A 19,985-nucleotide genomic window follows, 5' to 3' on the forward strand; every position below is an offset into this window, starting at 1 on the left:
ATTATAACAGCGTTTCTAACTGCGTTATTTTTTTCAGTAGTGAGTAATCTAATGAATTACTTTTCCCATCTTTGCAACGCCGTTACCGTTACTAAGGATGTGAACGGGCATGTTACTACAATTTGGTTGAATGAAGCGCAAGTTGTCTGATTTGGTCACACATCAGGTGATTGCCTGGAGGAGGGATTAGGGTTGTGATGCTGTTGCAAACGAGATGATTAGCCAAGTGGGTGGGTCATGTCTTGCTTCACTGCATGCTCTGGCAAACACAACAAGACAGCGATAATGGCGACAGGCGAGGGAATTTCAAAGGTAGCGTTCTAAAACTTGAATTATAATAAATATTGTTACTTCACGGAATATTTAAAATAGTGTTCTGCTTATTATGCAGTAAGTACACCATACAGTTTCAAAGTTTTGCACTGGTTAATAGTCAGTTTACATTTGTGTTTTCTTAACAGACTGTAATATATTTGATCCAAATTAATACCAAATGTTCTTAAATACTGTATATGGTGTTTTTATTCTTCAATAAGTTAATATAAACATCTTCGATGTGAATGATGTTATAGAATGTATAATTTAATAACGCGTAGAAGATGAAAAGTAACGTGTTACTTTGCTCAGTAACTAATTACTCTTACAATGAGGTAACTGACAGTTACTGAGTTAGTAACTGAGTTACTAACTAAGTTACTTTTTGCGAGAAGTAATTTGTAACTGTAACTAATTACCTTTTTAAAGATTACCAACACTGAACACGTATAACCCTAACCTAACACAGACAGAGACTCAAATCCGTGACGGAAATGTGAGAACCACATTTGCTGCAAGCGCTCAACCCCTATGCTACAAGGAGGCCAGGAAAAAACAGCTTAATGTGTATTGCAAGTTACACAAGCTTAAAGGTCTGTCATATGAAATGTGCGCAAAATCTAACTAGATTTTTTTTTTTAAATAACCTGCTCTATTTCTATGGTTAAAAAAAACTAATCTGGCCCTTGAGAGTAAAGGTTTTCCCATTTGTGATACATACCTTAATCCCAAAATATAATCAATATGCATTCTTTTTGCTTTATCACCGATCACAGTTCTTTCATTTGAGATATAATTACAAAGGGTCCTAATTCACATGATTATCTAAAAACCCTCAGTTTTAATTCGGTCTTGTTGATAACATAACTGTTGGCACTATCTTCTAACCCCCAAGGCAAGTTGGTTGAACCCCAATTTAACCACACCATAGCTTTCCATTACCAGAAAGGTTTAATCCGGTGATGGGGAAAAAATGACGGAAACATGATTACAGATGATTTCATGTAAAAGAAGACAGAAATTCATGCTGTTTAGAATGAAGGAGGCTTCGACGATTATTGGTAGAGAGTGTTTATTAGGGACAAAAAGAAGATTGAATTGTAAAGATGTAAAATAGGGAAATTAATTGAAGAATTTGAAAGGTAACTGCATTGAAAATCAAGTATCACTGCTATATATCATTATTTTATTCTTAGATTGATCATCATGTATTCTCTCTACAGTTAACAGAATTGAGCCATATAACTCATTTTTTTCATGCAGATACATGGCCAATGTCAAATAGTCGCAAGTGTAAGATACTAAGACACACCACATGGATAATTACAGCATATGTTTACATGATTATTTTTTGAGAAATTAAGATTTATAACATTGGAAGTGACCACAAAAAGTAGGTGTCAATGTGTGGAGTGTGTGCACGTGTGTGTATGGTTGGGGGGCTTTTTGCCTGCCACAGTAGGGAGGTTAGAGGGCCAGCCCATCTGGAAAGGTCTGCTAGCCAGAGATAAGCGGAAGGAAAAAAATCCTACCACCATGTGCCATATTAAATTTGTGGAATTCAAACCTCGTTATCTGCACGAGTGAGGGCAACGGATGAGGAAGTCAGAAGGGGTCGACGAGGTGGAAACGAAGAAGTGGAAAAATAGCAGCATAGTTGTCAGTCGTTTATCGACAAGTAATTCTAACAAGAAAATAAAGTGAAATTAAATAATGTAAGGTTTTTGCCTGATGTCACATAATGAAATGTCCAACCACTAGCCTGATGTTGCTTTATCAGAAAAAAAGTTAACCCGTTTTCTGAGAGGTGTTTATCTTATACTTTTTGGTCTGTATGTTTTTTCACAATTTAAATTGTACGGTAAGGGGGTTTCAAACATCCAGGCCTTGGACCTTTTGGGGCTCACATGGCATTTTTATTTCACTTAACATCAAAGTTTAGTGTTAGTGTGGCCCGTGCGTTAATTGCCATTCTTGCCCTGGATATCTTTCTTTTAATTTACTGTATTCATTTAGCATCACCTGCAGTTCAAGTTTAGGCTTTATTTTTCAACAGGTTACCCAAAGTCAATTAGCAACATTGGTCACTGGGTTGAAAAGCAATTTTTAAAGTGACACCAAGTGGAATAAAAATATTAGGGCTGTCAAACGATTAAAATTTTTAATCGAGTTGATTACAGCTTAAAAATTAATTAATCGTAATTAATCGCAATTAATCGCAATTCAAACCATCTCTAAAATATGCCATATATTTCTGTAAATTATATATATATTCTGTAAAATAAATTGTTGGAATGGAAAGATAAGACACGAGATGGATATATACATTCAACATACGGTATATAAGGACTGTAGTGGGCATTTCACTCTACTGTCATTTAAATCTGTCTATGCTGTCCTCACTCCGAAGCGTCTACTTTTTCCAAAGCTAGACAGCTAGTGAACGACGTCATAATAATCAGGCTTCTTTCTTTTTCATCTGATTTATTTATAAAATGGCCTCAAACCATTGTCCTCTTTAGACTGTCGCAAAACTACCAAAAAAAAGTACACAAGCATTGCATTAGCAACAACGTTAGCTTAGCACGCTATACAGGTTCACAAAACATAAACAAAAAGCGTCTCATACAAAAAATATAACATTTCGCTTACTAACATAATATGTGCATTATTTACAACAACCATACTTACGGACAAATCTTGTCCAAGGATCATATAAGCACAACATTACAACGTAGGCGTCAGCCCGAGACGTCCTGCAGCCATATTGAACTGGCAAGACAACAATAAACCATGTCGCAAAGCGACCACAAGAGTTCGCTGTTAGCACAAAAAGCCTTGCTGTAAAACTTACCAAAAGGCAGAATACTGTCTGAGCGGGACATGTGCGTTAATTGCGTCAAATATTTTAACGTGATTAATTAAAAAAATTAATTACCACGCGTTAACGCGATAATTTTGACAGCCCTAAAAAATATATCATTTCGCAACATCCCAATTTTGTTTCTCAAAACCTGCCATTTTATAAAAGGTTGGCATCAACCCAAGCAATTTCATGTTGTAATACGCAAATATTAAAACATAAGGCATATTAGCAGAATTTGCACTATAAGGCGCACCTGACTATAAGCTGCCACCCAACCAAATTTGACACGAAAACAGCATTTGTTCATGGATAAGTCACCCAAGACTATAAGCCGCCGCTGTCCTCACTGTATTATGGGATATTTACACCAAAAGATATTAACCGGTAAGAGCAGGGCGTTAAACCGAAAATTTACCGTGACCGAAATTCTTCACGATGACCGACGTAATTTTGACCATGTCGGTAAATTCGGTAATTTAATAAAACAAGAAAATATAGTCTTTTCATCCCGCTTTAACTCTGTGTTGTTCGGCTATGTTCATTCCCCTTTAAGAAAGCAGTCAGTGTGCTTACGTATGGAGTCACATGGTTTTCAGGAAGCCAAACAAACAGAAGCCCAGTAGGCTAACGCTAGCGGCTAACGCTACAAGCAAACGTGATGGAGTCGGGCTTAAGGGAGCTTCGCCAAACTTTCACCCGACATTAAGTAAACTCTTGGCGGGTTCCAGACGGGCTTTCACCCACTGTCCTCCCTGGTTCTCACGATTTCAGGAGAGGATTCTTTCATTGCTTTCTTCTGGTAGCTAAGCCACAGGCTAACGCTAGCGGTTAACGCTAGCCGCTAATTCTACAAATGAACGTGATGGAGTCGGATAGCGGTTCTAAGCCTCTAACCTTGTCGAAACGGCTGAAATTAATGAGTTGACTGGGCACGGACTTCATCTAGCAATCATTATGTCGCGTTATTTGGTATCTCTGTGTGATTTCTCTGAAGGCTTTCATGATGGTAAAGCACTCAGCATAAAGTATAATCCAACAGTGAAGCCTATATATAATATGACAGTTTAATGGCCACAGCTATTTTTCCTGTATGTGTTTGCTTTATTCTGCCATCATAAAATCTTAAATGTTTCATTGACATCAGAGCAATACAGCTTTAATCTGGTTGTGTCTGTGTATGTATTAAAAAATGTTCTGGAAAAAAAAACCTGAAACCATTACGCAAACACTTGTGTTGAATAATTATGTCACAGCAGCCATTACCAATAAGTTGTCTGAAGTGTACTGTTAAAGCTGCAAGTCATTTGTGTTACAATGACATGTTTGCACAGTCGTCAGATTGAAATTTATAATGTTGAACATTTTTCAAGTCATACAAGCTGTTATAAATGTTCACGCTAGAATTCTTATTGTTTACAATTTTTTTATATATACTTAATGTTTAGACTGCGTGTGCAATTGTTAAATTGAAAGCTGGTAAATAAATTTAACGAGAAACAGTTAATTTGTATTCCATGCATTGATTCAAATTTTCAAATTATATAACAGTCCGCTTGGGCGAATTTATCGTCATTTATCGTTTTCGAGGTAAATCTGCTCAATTTACCGTGATACGTACTTAAGGCCATATCGCCCAGCCCTATAACCAGCAACACTTTATTTGATAGTGGCATCATAAGACTGTCATAAGACCAAATGAACCACTATGAACCTTTGAACAACCTGGCTACAAAGCTTCATTGCTTCAAGAAGCTTCATTTGGCCATCACTGCTCCCTTGGGGGAGACAGTCAACCTCTGCTGCCACATGCTATCAACACTGCTGTCGTCCAACATGCCTCCTAGTATGCATTGCAGCACTACAGATGTAAATAGCAATCAAAATTCATGTTCTGCACTAATTCTTCCTTCAGTTACTGTTCCAGTTGTTTCATTATTTTCTAGTTGTCGTATTTAGTAACACTTTATTTGAAAGTGGCGCCATAATACTGTCATAAGACCATCATAATTATGACATGACACTGCCATGAGCATTAATGAATGCTAGTGACAGATGTCATTTTGTGTCATGCGTCAAATTATCTCACTTTTGAATGGATGTAAAAGAGCTGAGCTGGACATACAGTGCTGGCCAAAAGTATTGGCACCCCTGCAATTCTGTCAGATAATGCTCAATTTTTCCCAGAAAATGATTGCAATTACAAATGCTTTGGTAGTAATATATTCATTTATTTTGTTTGCAATGAAAAAAACACAAAAGAGAATGAAAAAAAAATTCAATCATTATCATTTTACACAAAAATCCAAAAATGGGCTAGACGAAAGTATTGGCACCCTTTGAAAAATCATGTGATGCTTCTCGAATATGTGTAATTACAGCACCTGTTACTTACATGTGGCATATAACAGGTGGTGGCAATAACAAAATCACACTTGCAGCCAGTTAAAATGGATTAAAGTTGACTCAACCTCTGTCCTGTGTCCTTGTGTGTAGCACATTGAGCATGTAGAAAAGAAAGAAGACCAAAGAACTGTCTGAGGACTTGAGAAGCAAAATTGTGAGGAAGCATGGGCAATCTACAGGCAACAAGTCCATCCCCAAAGACCTGAATGTTCCTGTGTCTACCGTGCGCAGTGTCACCAATAAGTGTAAAGCCCATCACACTGTGGCTAACCTCCTTAGATGTGGATGAAAAAAAAAATTTGACGAGAGATTTCAACGAAAGATTGTGCGGATGGAGGATAAAGAACCTCGACTAACATCCAAACAAGTTCAAGCTGTCCTGCAGTCCGAGGGTACAACAGTGTCAACCTGACTATTCAGAAAATTACGGTAGTCAACTACACATGTTGAGGAGTCCGCAAAATACCAGCAAGGTTAGAGAGGGGCATATTGGTTTTCTGAATCAATTTTCTTAAAGTACTTTAAACCTTTATTATGGAATGCAGGATTTGGTCTGAATGCAACCAAACTTTACCTCCACTGAGCCCCAGATAAATTGAATATTTAATGCATCAGCAATAAGTGCATTTGTTTAACAGTTTGAACATTATTAATAAAGCATTTGCATATTTTTCCCATTTTGCAGCACATCTTAATTACAGCCAAACATCTATTGTGCTAGAAAATTTGAGACAGCAAGGCAGGAGTCTTGGCAAAGATACCGAAGGGAATCTAAACTCTGCAGCTTGGTTTGTAATTTAGACCGCGTGTGAGTTATTGATGCAGTGACTCACTGAGATTTTGTATTAAAAATGAGCACAGAGACAGGCAGCTGCTTCACCCTCTCGACAAAACAGTTTCTTCAGTTTTGTAGGCAAGGATAAAGAGATGTCATGTAAAAAATGTGGGTCGTGTTTGAGGTTTGTATGCCTGTTAGGGTATGCCATCTACAGCTCACAGCTTGTAGGTTTTCATCTGTGCTCATTCCTATTCACACATATTGACAATATGTGCCCCTTAAAGGTTTTTAATGGAGGTGTTTTCACAACACAAACCATTCATTTAGATTTTATTTGAAGACTGAACACCTTCTCTTAAGCAGATGAAAGTCATGCAGTTTCCACACGTCAGGTTTGGTTGAATTTGAAACAATTCTAGTGGGGTTTGTTTGGTTACGCATCAACACTCATCCGAACCCTGCTGTGCACCAAGCACAGAACGAGACAACTAGAAGATGGCAAGTCTTTTTCTGTTTTCAAATACACTAGTGTGGGTAGGTTTTTAAAAAAAGATGTGAAATGACACCAGGGATACCTTAACAATGGTTTTAAGAACTATTTTGCATATACAGTGGTACCTCTACATATGAAGTTAATTCATTCCAGGACCTTGTTTGTAAGTCGAAATAGTCGTATGTCGTGCAGGATTTTCCCATATGAATACATTATAATTCAATTAATGCGTTCCACAGCCCAAAAACCTCCACTAAATCCTTAAGAAATACTGCTGGTACTATTTCAAATGACAGTTACACATAGCAAAACAAATAAATTATAAATAAAAATCGGAATAATCATATAATAATGATAATAATAATTCCTGTAATAATGTAACGAATCGTGCTCTAATGTGGCGGACGTTTTTTGCTGTACTTGAACGCACCGCGCGGATGAGGTGACGGAGAGAGGGAAACCTTACTTTCACTTTCAATGTTTTCTTGAGAACACCGTCAACTGCGGGGGACAGGCTTTAGGGGTTTGACAAAATATCGAAATGGTGATATATCGTGATACTTTGTATCCCAAAACATTATCGACATGCTCCTGCTAAGAATCGAGATATCGTTTTAAAAAGGTGTCAATGTCTAAAAAAATAAATAAATAAAAAGGAACCAACAAGTTGCTACCAAAATCTTCCACCATAATAGTGTCTCAGTTAACTCTAAGGCTGCACTGACGGTGCACGACGCCCAATCATTTTAGACTGAGGGTTTTCAGGGCAGTAACAGGTCACTTGCGGTTAATTTTAGGGCATTTATAGGTCATTTCCTGTTGAGTTTGAGTCACTGCCTTTTCATTTGGGTGATGCCCAGGTCAGTTCCTGTTCTGCAACTCAAAATCAACAGGAACAGACCCATAAAATACCCCAAAATCAACAGGAGGTAACTCAAGATCAACAGGTAAATGACCTTAAATGGCCCAAAATTACCTCATTGCCTGGCATTGGCTACGACTGACGTAGACATAGACGTTCAATCCGTTTGAAGTGGGAGGGATGGCAGCAAATTCCATATGGATTGGACGTCTACTAGTGATAAAAACTCATTCCAATTCACAGCAGAAGCTTGTTTTTCTTTTTGTTAGTTGTTGGTCACAAAATCATTCTAGGATATTTTACAAATGTATCGATAATCATTGTATCGCCATATTGTCAGATCATCGTTATCGTGAGCTTTGTATCGCAAATCGTATCGTATCATGAGGTACCAAGAGGTTCCGACTCCTAGTAGGCTTTGCATAAATTGATGGAATAAATTCTTAGAAACCTGACAAGGCTGGCGATTACTTTGGTAATATTACCACAATAATAATTGTTACGTTAACTTATAAAGACTGGTGAACGGTGGTCGGAGGAGGACCGTGGAGATGTATTCCTGTATGATTTGCATCTTCATTTAGAAGGTAAGCGTCACCTTTTTCCTTGTCTCACCACCTGTGCCAACCTTTTTGAAACCTGTGTTGATTTCTTCCACAAGAAAATCCGCCGTGCGTTCATCTGCGGTGCTGTCACGTCGTCGTATTTCGAGCATGTCGTCGGATGTAGAAACAAATGGCGAGTCAAATTTTACGTTGGATGTCGAAAAGTTTGTGTGTCGAAGCGATCGTATGTCGAGGTACCACTGTATATATAACTGTAGAAAAAAAGATGTGTATGCAGATGGACAGAAGTTTGACTTTCATCATGCAATATGGCACACAAAGTAGGTTTAGTTTCACCTCGATGCATTGTTTGTTGTCCTTTTGTTTTAGACTGCCCAAGAGGAAGGTCACAAGATCTCACTGCTTTGTTCTTCTTGGGTAGGACATTAAAATTGCCCCTGTTCCGTTATCAGTGGACGGATCACAATGATAATTGGTACGTACTGTTTATTCAGGAGATATATACACATCGACCCTTTTTTTTTGTCTCAGGACTGATTAAATACATTAACAATTGCGGATTTGTTGTTGCCTGTAGGTTCTGAGTTAGAAATAAGAGGGAGAATTGCGCTCTTCAGGTTTGCTAAAAATGTCACTAGACTTTTGAGACTTTTGAGTTTAGGGAATGAGTCAGGCGGTTGTAGTTCATTTGAACCTGTTTTGGCGAGTATAAATTTGAACGTGGTTTTACAAAGACGATGTATGTACTTGGTTAATGGTTAGTTTGGGTGATGTTAGTCCTTTAAACATGGCCTTTTTAGACTGGACAAGTTGGTGCAACATTCGGAGAGGACAGTTTTTGTGGCGAAAAAAAAAAAAAAGCATTAACGCTTGGACAAAAGAAATGTTAGCGCTCCTGAGCCCCACTCCTCCTTCTTGTGTGTGTGTGTGTGTGTGTGGGGGGGGGGGGTACATAGATAGATGGCTGAACCTGGGACCAGGTGCAGGTGATCATCCTCAACAGCCTACTTAAACCGGTCCTCGGCCTCACATCATCGCCAGATTAACAACTCAACGAGTTTGTTACTCCAGCTTCAGTCAGTTAAGAATCCTGAAAATCTGCTATTTAGCTAATCTTGCTTGCCTGCCTGAACGCCTGCCTCGCCGCTTACCTGTTCACCCACCAAACAGCTCACCTGACTATTTGAACACCATCTGCCATACCTGTCAATAAAACTCTTGTTCTCACTGCCAGTTTGCCTCCCAACTGTGCGCTTGGGTCCCCCGTCACACCAGAACCGTAACAAGAAGCTAATGTTCACCCTTAGTTTTTATGTTTTGTTTTGTTTCCTGCATTTTTTCTCCAACACAGTGAAAATGACTTTAAACATCTGTTGATGGTGTGAAAAGAGACCACAAAAAAAAAACCAGCTCAGTAAATGTGTACTTCAGATGTAGCAAGAGACCCAAACACAGCAAAAATAAATTTAAATTGTTCCATCACTTTAAGATTTTTTTCCTAGTGATTTTTACCGTATTTTTAATTTAATACATTGACAATCCACCCAGTAACATTTAGTTTGTCACTGCATACTTATGTCTTTATGGCTGTAGGTGCAAAGGGAAAATTTACTGAGGTGTTCTCCAATCAATCTGCTCATTCGTAAATGATAATACAGCATATTCAGTGTGATTTTGTGGCATTCACTCAAATGAGAGACGCAATATACAGTACAGGCGAAAAGTTTGGACACACCTTCTTATTCGTTCGTTTTCTTTATTTTCATGACTATTTACATTATAAATTCTCACTGAAGCGTCACCTTTTTCAACTATGAATGAACAAGTGTGGAATTATGTACTTTTATGTACTTTACTATTTTGCACACTCTTGCCATTCTCTTGATGAGCTTCAAGATGGAGTCACCTAAAATGTTTTTTTTTACTTCACAGGTATGCCTTTTCAGGGATGATTAGTGAAATTTATTGCTTTATCAATGGGGTTGCAACCTTCATTTTTGTTGCATTGAATGAGGTGTGTGCAAACCTTTGGCCCGTACTGTATTAATGTCACGGGTGATCAATCTAACATATGTTGGTACCTCTCTGCCTTCCCTTACACAATCATAATGTGCTTGTTGTGAGGAGGAGAGTCCGAGGGGGAAAAAATACCCTGATCAATAATAGTCTTTTGTTTGTTTATGAATAACACACAGTGGCAGATAAAGACTTTCACGTAATTTGTGGCCATAACTCGTAAATCTAAAGTACAACAAACCGCACTTTTTATTCATGATAATACCACAAAGACCTTGTTTAGAGTGTTGGGAATCCCAATTATTTTAAAATGTGTTGGTTTGTCCCGAGACAATTTTGACATATGCCAAAAATATTATGGCGTTTGCAATCATGTACTGTAATTTTTGCACTATAGACCCTACTCACCTACGTCACAAAATGACGTGTCGCTGTATATATATATATTGTCCATCATTTTTTAGCCCTACTCTCAATGGTTTCAATTAGTCGTGCAATTTATAGAGCAATTCATGGAAGCCCCGGTGTTATCTGACGCTGTAAACTCATTGGATGCGTTGCATAAAAGGCGTTATGTGGAAAAGCTTCAGTTTATCCATTCGCCAGATCCATATTTGATGCCTAAATCGATGTTTTTCGACCCGCTGTCTCCGCCGTCTCTGCCTCACATCTGCTACCCTGATATTTACAACTATCTTGTCCACACAAAATCAGCCTATTCTCACGAAAGTTTGAAAAACTTTAAGAGCTTGGAGGCTTATAAATACTTCGTTGCTGGTTGGGGGAAACAGGTCCTCGTCCACGAAAATTAGGCAGGAATCTATCTTGTGCTCGGGAAGGTGAGTTATGAAATTTTCAATTTCAAAATCTTTTGTTCTTGCTAACATCCACTGTCAAGTCTAATGTATTTCATGTCATTTGTCAATGGAGCTAGGGCTTTTAATGTTTATATGGTTTAGCGATAGCACTCTCACTACATACATATATAATGTGTAATAAATATGAAGTGCGATAGCACTACTCCAGACTGTCCCTAGTTGAATTTATTTTTTAGCTTTTGACCTCAATAGTGAAATTGTAAATTAATTGTATGACAACTGTCTTATTATCCCCTTATAATTATATATTTTCAGGTAGTTCATTCACAACGTCTGAGTGTATGTTGTCGGCGATTAGCCTAGCAATGATCTTAATTGTGGTTGTCAGCCCAAAACCCTCTAAATATATATTAAATGCATCTTACCAGATATAAAATGACTACTACATTGTCAGGCCCAGGGCCAGGCAAGTGTCTGTCATTCAATTAGGATCAGCACCTGACGGGCGGAGCGACAGCAGCTGCCTGCAATCATCATCAACAGCCTACATAAGCCAGCCAGAGCTCCACCACATCGCTGGATCATCTCTTTCAGTTCACTGTTAGTGCCCTCTCGCGTTTTGAATCTTTCTGTGTGGACTCAACTGATCATCGACCTATTTGCTTTGTTCCAGGATCTTGCCTACACCTCTCGTTATTGGTACCTTTGCCCGGAATCTTCACGCCAGACTCCATAGCCCTGTGAACAATAAACTGCTGCTACAATAAACTCAGATCCTCGTTATCTCTCGTGCCTGTTTTGAGGGTTCTCAGCCCACGATCATAACATCTATCTTCTGTTATTGCAACCAACCGCCACACATGCCTTCACCATTTTGATTATTAATGTTAACGAGCAGAAAAACACGCCATAATAGGAGGAATTTATGTAGCGGTAATGCGTCAAAACGACGAGTAGACGGACAATATGGCGCGGAGGCGTGGTTGTGACGTCATGTGAGTAGGGTCTATAAGGCGCACCTGACTATAAGCTGCCAGCCACCAAATTTGACACAAAAACGTCATTTGTTCATAGATAAGCCAGACTGGGCTATAAACCGTCGCTGTCCTCACTGTATTATGGGAAATTTACACCAAAAGTTATTAACCGATAACACTATTTGATAGCGGCATCATACGACTGTCATAAGACCATATGAACCACCATGAACAAACCACCATTGCTACAAGAAGCTTCATTTGGCCAATCACTGCTCACTTGGGGGAGACAATCAACCTCTGCTGCCACCTGCTGTAATCACTGTTGTTGTCCAACATGCCTCCTAGCATTCATTGCAGCGCTACAGATGTAAATAACAATACAATCAAAATTCATGTTCTGTGCTAATTATTTCTTCAGTTGCTGTTCCAGTTGTTTCATTAATTGATAGTTGTGGTCTTTTTTAACAATTTAGTTGACAGTGACGCCATAACACTGTCATTAGACAGTCATAATTATGACATGACACTGTCAAGAGCATTAATGAATGCGTATAACAGATGTCATTTTGAGAGTTATGCGGCAAATTATCTCACTTTTGAATGGATGTAAAAGATCCGAGCTAGTGTCATAGTGTCGAGTTAGTGTCATAATTTGTCAGATGACACTTAATGACATCTGTCATAAGCATTTAGTAATGCCCATGATAGTGTCCTTGTCCTGTCACAGTTATGACGGTCTTATGACGCCGCTGTCAAATAAAGTGTTACCTATTAACCCAAATAAATCAACAAATAAGCCATACTGGACTATAAACTGCAGAATTTTAAATGAAGGAAAAAAGTAGCGGCCTATAGTCCGAAAATTACGGTAAGTCACTTTTGATTTATTTCACTGTATTTATTTATCCAGGTAAGATGAATGAGAGCAGATTTTAATTTGTTTTGCTGACCTAGGTACAGACCTTTACCCTTGAGTATGATTTATATAGCAACTGATTAACATTTTTTTTGTAATACGCCTAATGGTGTATTTATATCTGCATATTCAAGTTTTCATGTATCAGAACATAAAGCACTGATTTCCTGCTATTTTAATAAGTAAAAGCTAAAACGTAATACAATGACGAATTATACACTGTTAGAGTATCAACCAAGGCCATATTCATTGTCGATTTAATAACGCCCCGTTTCGCGTGTGTTTTAGTTCAATGCCAATATCTATGACATATTATGAGTGAACAGTTGTTTAAAAAACGGTGCGTGAAGATGAGCAAGCAGCAGTAAGACTGTGGCTCCCACTGTCTTGATAATTGATGTGGCTGTGCTTGTTTTGTACATTTCATTGACTCTAACGTACTGCGGGCTGTGAACAGTATGGAAAAGCATACAAACACATTCATCATCCAAATATACCTGATCATAGTATCGTATCTCATAGTCGAGGATTATTCCATTGGGGTGTTCAGGAGGCAGCCACGTCAATGAGAAACTGCGGCTTGTGGAGCTCACTTGGTGCATGATAGGAACAACTGAAGGAGCTGTCAAAAAGGCACACACAGGTGCACACCGTAAGCATTCCATCATACGAGAATTATGCAAATTTGTTATGATGCAATCAAATGCAGGATTATTTATAACCAAAGATGAAACATGTTACCCCATCGCGAATAAACGAAAGAAGAATGGCTATAATGAATTGTATGCATAATTTTTTAAAAGCCAGTGGCTGTTGGCCATGATGTTTTGTGTATTCATGAATTTGTTGCATAAATGTTTATGTTGGTTTATATCTCATTATGAGCATCATTACCTTGAGAAGTGAAGGGATGAGAAGAGTAATGGAAATACACAGCATAATGGTTGTGCATGCAAGGAAAAAACATACTAATCATTTCTTGAATTCATAATCTGATTTGATTATGGTGTTCATGATATTACAATGTAGTACTGAACAATGGCTTTATGAGCAAATGCTTTAGGTGCAAGTCATTAATCAACACCGTAATCATTGAATCAGGAGGAGTTCGAAAGATGGTTTAAAATCTCTAGAAATGTTCACTGAATCATCTTAATATGACAGCATTAGCCTACTGAAAACCGTTCCTCTTTAAGTTTATGTTCACAACTGCATATTTTTGTATATCGGGAGTTACATTCCTTAAATACTTGGGTTTCAGAAATTCACAAATTACAAAGAAATTCAATTTTGAGTGCTAAAACGTTCATAGAATGAGGGATGTCTGGCAGTAGATTTGAGTTCTATTCAGAAGGTGTAGAAGAAGGCAATTGATCACTTATTGAGAAAGAATGACTAGCCTGGGACAGAGGGAATGAGATAATTATAGCGTTTTCCATCAGAAAAGGAACCTTTGAATCTCAATGTGGGTGGAAATTTCACTCGAGTCTGTCTCTATAAAGTATTGATAGACCAGTAACTTGGCTGACTTTATAGTCTGTGAGAAGTAGGCTATCAGAGACTAGAAGAAGAGCAGGGCCAGTGGTTAAAGGGAAAAGAGTAAATGAGAAGAAAGAGGCAAAAAGGGCAGCAAGATGAAAGCTGCAGGAACAACACAGAAGAGAAGGGACGAAGGAAGGAAGACAGAGGGAAAGCGATGACAAGCTGAGAACATGTTTTATGAATTAAAAGGCTGCAGCTCAATTTCCTTTATCCCCCTAGCCAAGCCTCACTCACATAATCCACATTGCCCCAGGGTACGATTACACACACCCCACAGATGGCCGCACACACATGCGTTTACTCGCACAATGCTTTTGCACTCACCAGCTTGGTTGGTAGTAATGTTGATTGACACATGCTGGGCGGGATAAGGGCTCTTGTTGGAGACACCGTTGACTGCCTGAAGAATAAGAAATATAAACAGCATAAACTGTTATTGATCCTTGATGTTCAAATAATTAATCATCTGTGAAAATACAAATTCCAAAGAGACCTTGCACTTACTTTTGTGGTGTTATGTTGTACACTGTCAGTCAGTACTGACCCTTATTTCTTGACTTTTTATTACAGTGCTTGTACTGGATGTCAGCAGATTATGCAGGTGTATCTTATCAGAACACCAGTGAGCATGATAATGCAGGCTTTAAAAAGCATGCTTTCTATTCCTTACAGGCGACCACTAATCTGTTGGCAGACAGTACAGCTGTCGCAGGCAGATTTGATCATCTGTGGGCTAATTAAGCGGACAGTTTAGTTTCGTAACTAGTGGGAATGCCGTATTCAGCTGACTCATTTAAAAATGAACACTGTAAATATGTGCTTTATGCCAACGTGACTTTCAGCTGCTGCGTCCTGTGTTATTTTTAATATTATTAACACTGTCCTAAGAAGCATTCGACTTAAGCTTATTTCAGTCAGCATCAAATGATTACTTCACATGGTTTGCTATTTCTTTTGGTTAAATATGTATGCAGATTCTAAGCTAGGAGAAAAAAAAAACACTCGCCTGATGTCCAAGTACAGTGGTACCTCTACATACGAAGTTAATTCCTTCCCGGACTTTGTTTGTAAGTCAAAATGGTCGTATGTTGAGCAGGATTTTCCCATAAGAATACATTATATTTCCATTAATTCGTTCCACATCCTGAAAACCTACAGTAAATCCATAATTAATACTGCTGGTAGTATTGCAAATAGCAATTACACAGAGCAAAACAAATAAATTATGAATAAAAATATAAATAAAACTCTTATTTCAATGCAAAAAACACCATCTTATATTCGGGCCAATACGGTACATACAATAATGTAATGATTCGGGTTCTAATGTGGCGGCTGTGTTTTGTGTGACGTACCTGAACGCACTGCGTGGCTGACGTACCAGAGAGTGAGGGAGGACTTTTAACTTTCACTTTTCATGTTCAACTGCGGCGGTGTAGCACAAGTTCTGAATTAAATGATTAAAAACCTGACGAAGCTGGCGATTTTTTGACGATGTTACAATAATAATAATAATTGTCACCTTAATTCATAAAGAAGGGCGAACCGATGTCGGAGGAGGACCGTCGAGACTGTAGACATGCTATGGCCGTATTGTCAAGCCAGTTCACGAACACGCACACCATGCTCATATTTTCCTATCATTTCCATCTTCATTTCAATGGTAAGCCTCACCTTTTCGTTTTTTTCACCACCTGCACTAACATTCTTGGAACCCATGTTCATTTCACTCACATGAAAATCCGCCGTGCGTCCGTCTTGTGGGAAAACAAAGAAACTGCGGCGCTGTCATAAATCGTCGCATTTCGAGCATGTCGTCGGATGTAGAAACAAATGGCGAGTCAACTTTTACGTCGGATGTCGAAAAGATCGTGTGTCAAAGCAATCGCATGTCGAGGTACCACTGTACTTTTGTTCAGAATTAGAGTGTTTCAGTGTGTAGTAGACATGGTCAAAAAGAAAATTTAAGTGACTAATTTTATTTTATTAGTATCATGTCATGTTGGTCATGTTGGATCCACCGCAGCCACTGCAGCAAAAAATGAACTTGACTTTGCTTTTTCACCTTGCTGGAAAATTTAAAATGTTGCCTAAGCAGCTAAGGTTTTATTATGGTCACAGTCTGTGCCCTGGAACAATATATTTACGACAGAATGACCAAATCGATCATCATCATTTAATGGGCTGTGGATGCACTCAGATGTACCACTCTTCTATAATGAGCATTCAGATGTTTTTCAAAAAGCCACTTCACTCAAGTGAGAATAAATAAATAAATACAGTAAATCAATAGCATAATATTCCACAATTTAATAATGAGGTAATTTATCCTTCATTGTTCATTGATTCAACCCAACCACATTTAAAAGCTTGAAATACTTTCGTATAACCCTCTATCAAAGACATATACCAAACTTGCATGTGGCATTAATATGAGTAGATATGCACTGTCCACAGTTAAATCACCCGATATTTTAGAACCTCATACTGTGCAGACAAGGACACTAAGGTGAGATACATGATGTTAAAATTGGCACTCGAGCCTGATGTTAATTTGGCTCATTATCAAAGTTTGAAGTTTGAGCCTGAGCTGGCTTTAAAGACTCAAAAAGATTCGACTCCTGGAGTGATTCCTACATATACTCTAGCAAACGGTGCAAAAGAAAAAAAGTGAGCACAGGTATCAATTCCAGGGGTATCGTTGATCAATTATATCCTTCCTGCTGTTGGTAAAACTGATGAGACATGAGATACTTATGAACAAAGCTGTTAACATCATTTGAGAAAACTCCATGACAAAGCTTTCTTAAAACTTTGGACACTTTTATGACAGTTTTTCAAACAAACAAAAACACTGAGCTGCGGTAATCTTCTCACTTTGAAAGGCATTCATACTTTTCTTTTAACCAATAAACCTTGAGCGTGTAACTCTGATGTGACACACATTTCAATTTAGTTATACTACAATCAGTAAAAAAAGTAATGTGTTGCCAAAGTTTATTTTGTATGTTCTTTTTAAATTGGCTGTGTTGAGGCCAATGTGAATATTTTGAATGCAAAAATGACTTAACTCATGGAAACACAATTAAAATGGTTAAAACTATACATTAAGGCTGTAACAACTAATCGATTAAATCGATTAAGATGATAAGTAAATTAGTTTGACAATCGATTTTTGCCGGCAGCTATGAGCAGATGTTTGCGTGTAAAGTGACGCTGCGCGAGCGCCAGTAATTAGAGCAAAAGAAGAGAGTTCACTGCTACACTCACGTTGGGTTACTGAGTCAGTAATATTACAAAGTGTTGAGAGTTAGAATTTCATTAGTGTTGTTAGATCCAGTGTGCCTCCGTCAGGTGAGTAAATGCCAATTGTATTGTTTGTATTATTTCTTGATGAGACATTAATACTTAGCACTGAGCGCTAGGCTAGGTAGCGATTATGCTCATCAGTGTCTTAAGTGTCTGTTTGTATTGTGTTTTGGAGAAGCATATTAGCACTTGAGTTATTGTTAGATAGTAAAGTTCATTCTTATTTGTTTTTATAAAGAAACCGCACACATAAACTCATTCATATACGTAACAGCTTAGAGTCTCCTTTTAACACAAATTCCCATTCAAACTGTAATTGTCATACAAGACAGTGTACTTTGAAATTGGATCTGGATTGTATCTATGAACAACTGTTTGATAAAGAAAACTGATTCATTACAGTCTACCTCCTCCTTATTTGAGTTTGTTTAGTTTGTTTAAAGAAAATAAATGAGTCATTGACACAATTTATCAGTGCTTTGCCCATAAGAAAAAAATGTCAATCAGCAGCACTTTTTTTCATTTGAATGAATGGGTATTGAATGGGAAATCTGTAAAAGTATTAACTTGTCACACACCCTAGGTCTGGTTCTATGACATAATGAGATAAGAATACAGACCTACTGTACATGCAACAGGTAATCACACCAACCTGGATGTCAAAGGTGTATGATGTGTGGGCCTGCAGATTGCTGATTTCCACTTTTGTTACTTTTAGACCCCGCCGGCCTGGTACATAGGCCACACTGTCCTCACATGGCTGACACACGCGTCGCTCACTGCTGTGACACCGGTGGCACAACACGTTATAGGACAGGTCTTCGCGATGCCCAATGTCACGTGGTGGATGCCATTCAAGTTGCACTGATGTCTGGTTAACAACTGAGACTAAGTTGCGAGGACCAGAAGGGACACCTAGAAGTGGCACCATGAAAGCAAAATATCAATAAAGACAAATATAGGTGTACTTAATTATTCACATCAGAAATTCCAGGATATACGGGGGGAGTATTTTGCTTTAAACTTAAAAACCCGATCCTTTTGACCAGATTCCGATCCTCTGAAAAATTTCTGATCACGTGATTGGATCAGGGACATCCATAATTGAAGTGTTTAGAGTAAAGAGACCAAATCGACATTTTTATCACTATTACTGGGTAACTAGCTTTACCTTGCTTGTTGTTTGATTCATTTTCAATGATGATTCTTGACTATAATCAAAGATCAAAGTAAGATTTTTTCATTAAATGGTACCAGTCAAAAAACAAAAAATCTAATGTTGTTTCCTCTTTTGAGCTGTCGAAGCACCATGGCAAATCATAGAACAGTATATATTGAATAGCTTGAGAACTGAGACCTTTTCAATCAATCAATCAATCAATCAATCAATCAATCAATCAATCAATCAATCAATCAATCAATCAATCAATCAATCAATCAATCAATCAATCAATCACATTTATTTATATTTCACTGTAAAATAACCAAACACATATTTTCCGACAGCATCAATTTGCATAAATGCCAACATTTTTGAGTTGTTGTATTTTGAGTTGCTTTCTATGTTGTCCGGATAAGGTGGTGCCTAAGTGTTTCACTATCCACTTAGGCAAGCAGTACTTTGGGATCATCACCATGAAATTACAACAGAGTTGATTGGTGGTGTCACACAAGCAGCGTGAGGACCCAGTTATTCCAAAATTCAGAGTGAAAGATGTAATGCATGAGCTGTCAGATAATATCTTTTTGATTCAAAAGGATCAAATGAGTGGAGAAATGTACTTTGTAAACACAGGTTTCGAGAAAAGGTCATTTCAATCTGGCATGTAAGTTTGCCATTTATATGCTGATCAAAATTATTTCCATATCAATATACAAGTAAAACCATGGTAATATTATAGCGAAAGCTACAGCTTTTTTTTTTTTTTTTTTACCTCAATCTCACATCACTGCCAATCACAGTCAAGTAAGTCTGGTAAAGGTCATTTTTGTTGTATTACCTTTCATGATCAAGCATTTGCATTGATTTCATCAGTGGCTGAACTGTGCATGACCCAGCCTTTGAATTCCCTAAAAAACACCAAGTTCTATCTAGGTCAGCAAGGACGTGCACGTCTCAAC

At 38.0% G+C, this 19,985-nt stretch overlaps 1 protein-coding gene across 1 annotated transcript in view; it reads right to left on the reverse strand.

Moving 5' to 3' along the window:
* Positions 1–19,985, reverse strand: part of LOC130918369 (ephrin type-B receptor 1-like) — a 157,358-nt gene that overhangs the window by 56,411 nt on the left and 80,962 nt on the right. The window contains exons 7-9 of the mRNA XM_057840045.1: positions 18,517–18,779; positions 14,880–14,955; positions 13,511–13,635 (exon numbers count right to left, since the gene is read on the reverse strand). Coding sequence (XP_057696028.1) covers positions 13,511–13,635; positions 14,880–14,955; positions 18,517–18,779 — 464 coding nt within the window. The remainder of the gene's footprint in view (positions 1–13,510; positions 13,636–14,879; positions 14,956–18,516; positions 18,780–19,985) is intronic.

The sequence above is a fragment of the Corythoichthys intestinalis genome, chromosome 7 (genome assembly GCF_030265065.1).
Source record: "Corythoichthys intestinalis isolate RoL2023-P3 chromosome 7, ASM3026506v1, whole genome shotgun sequence".
NCBI lineage: Eukaryota > Metazoa > Chordata > Actinopteri > Syngnathiformes > Syngnathidae > Corythoichthys > Corythoichthys intestinalis.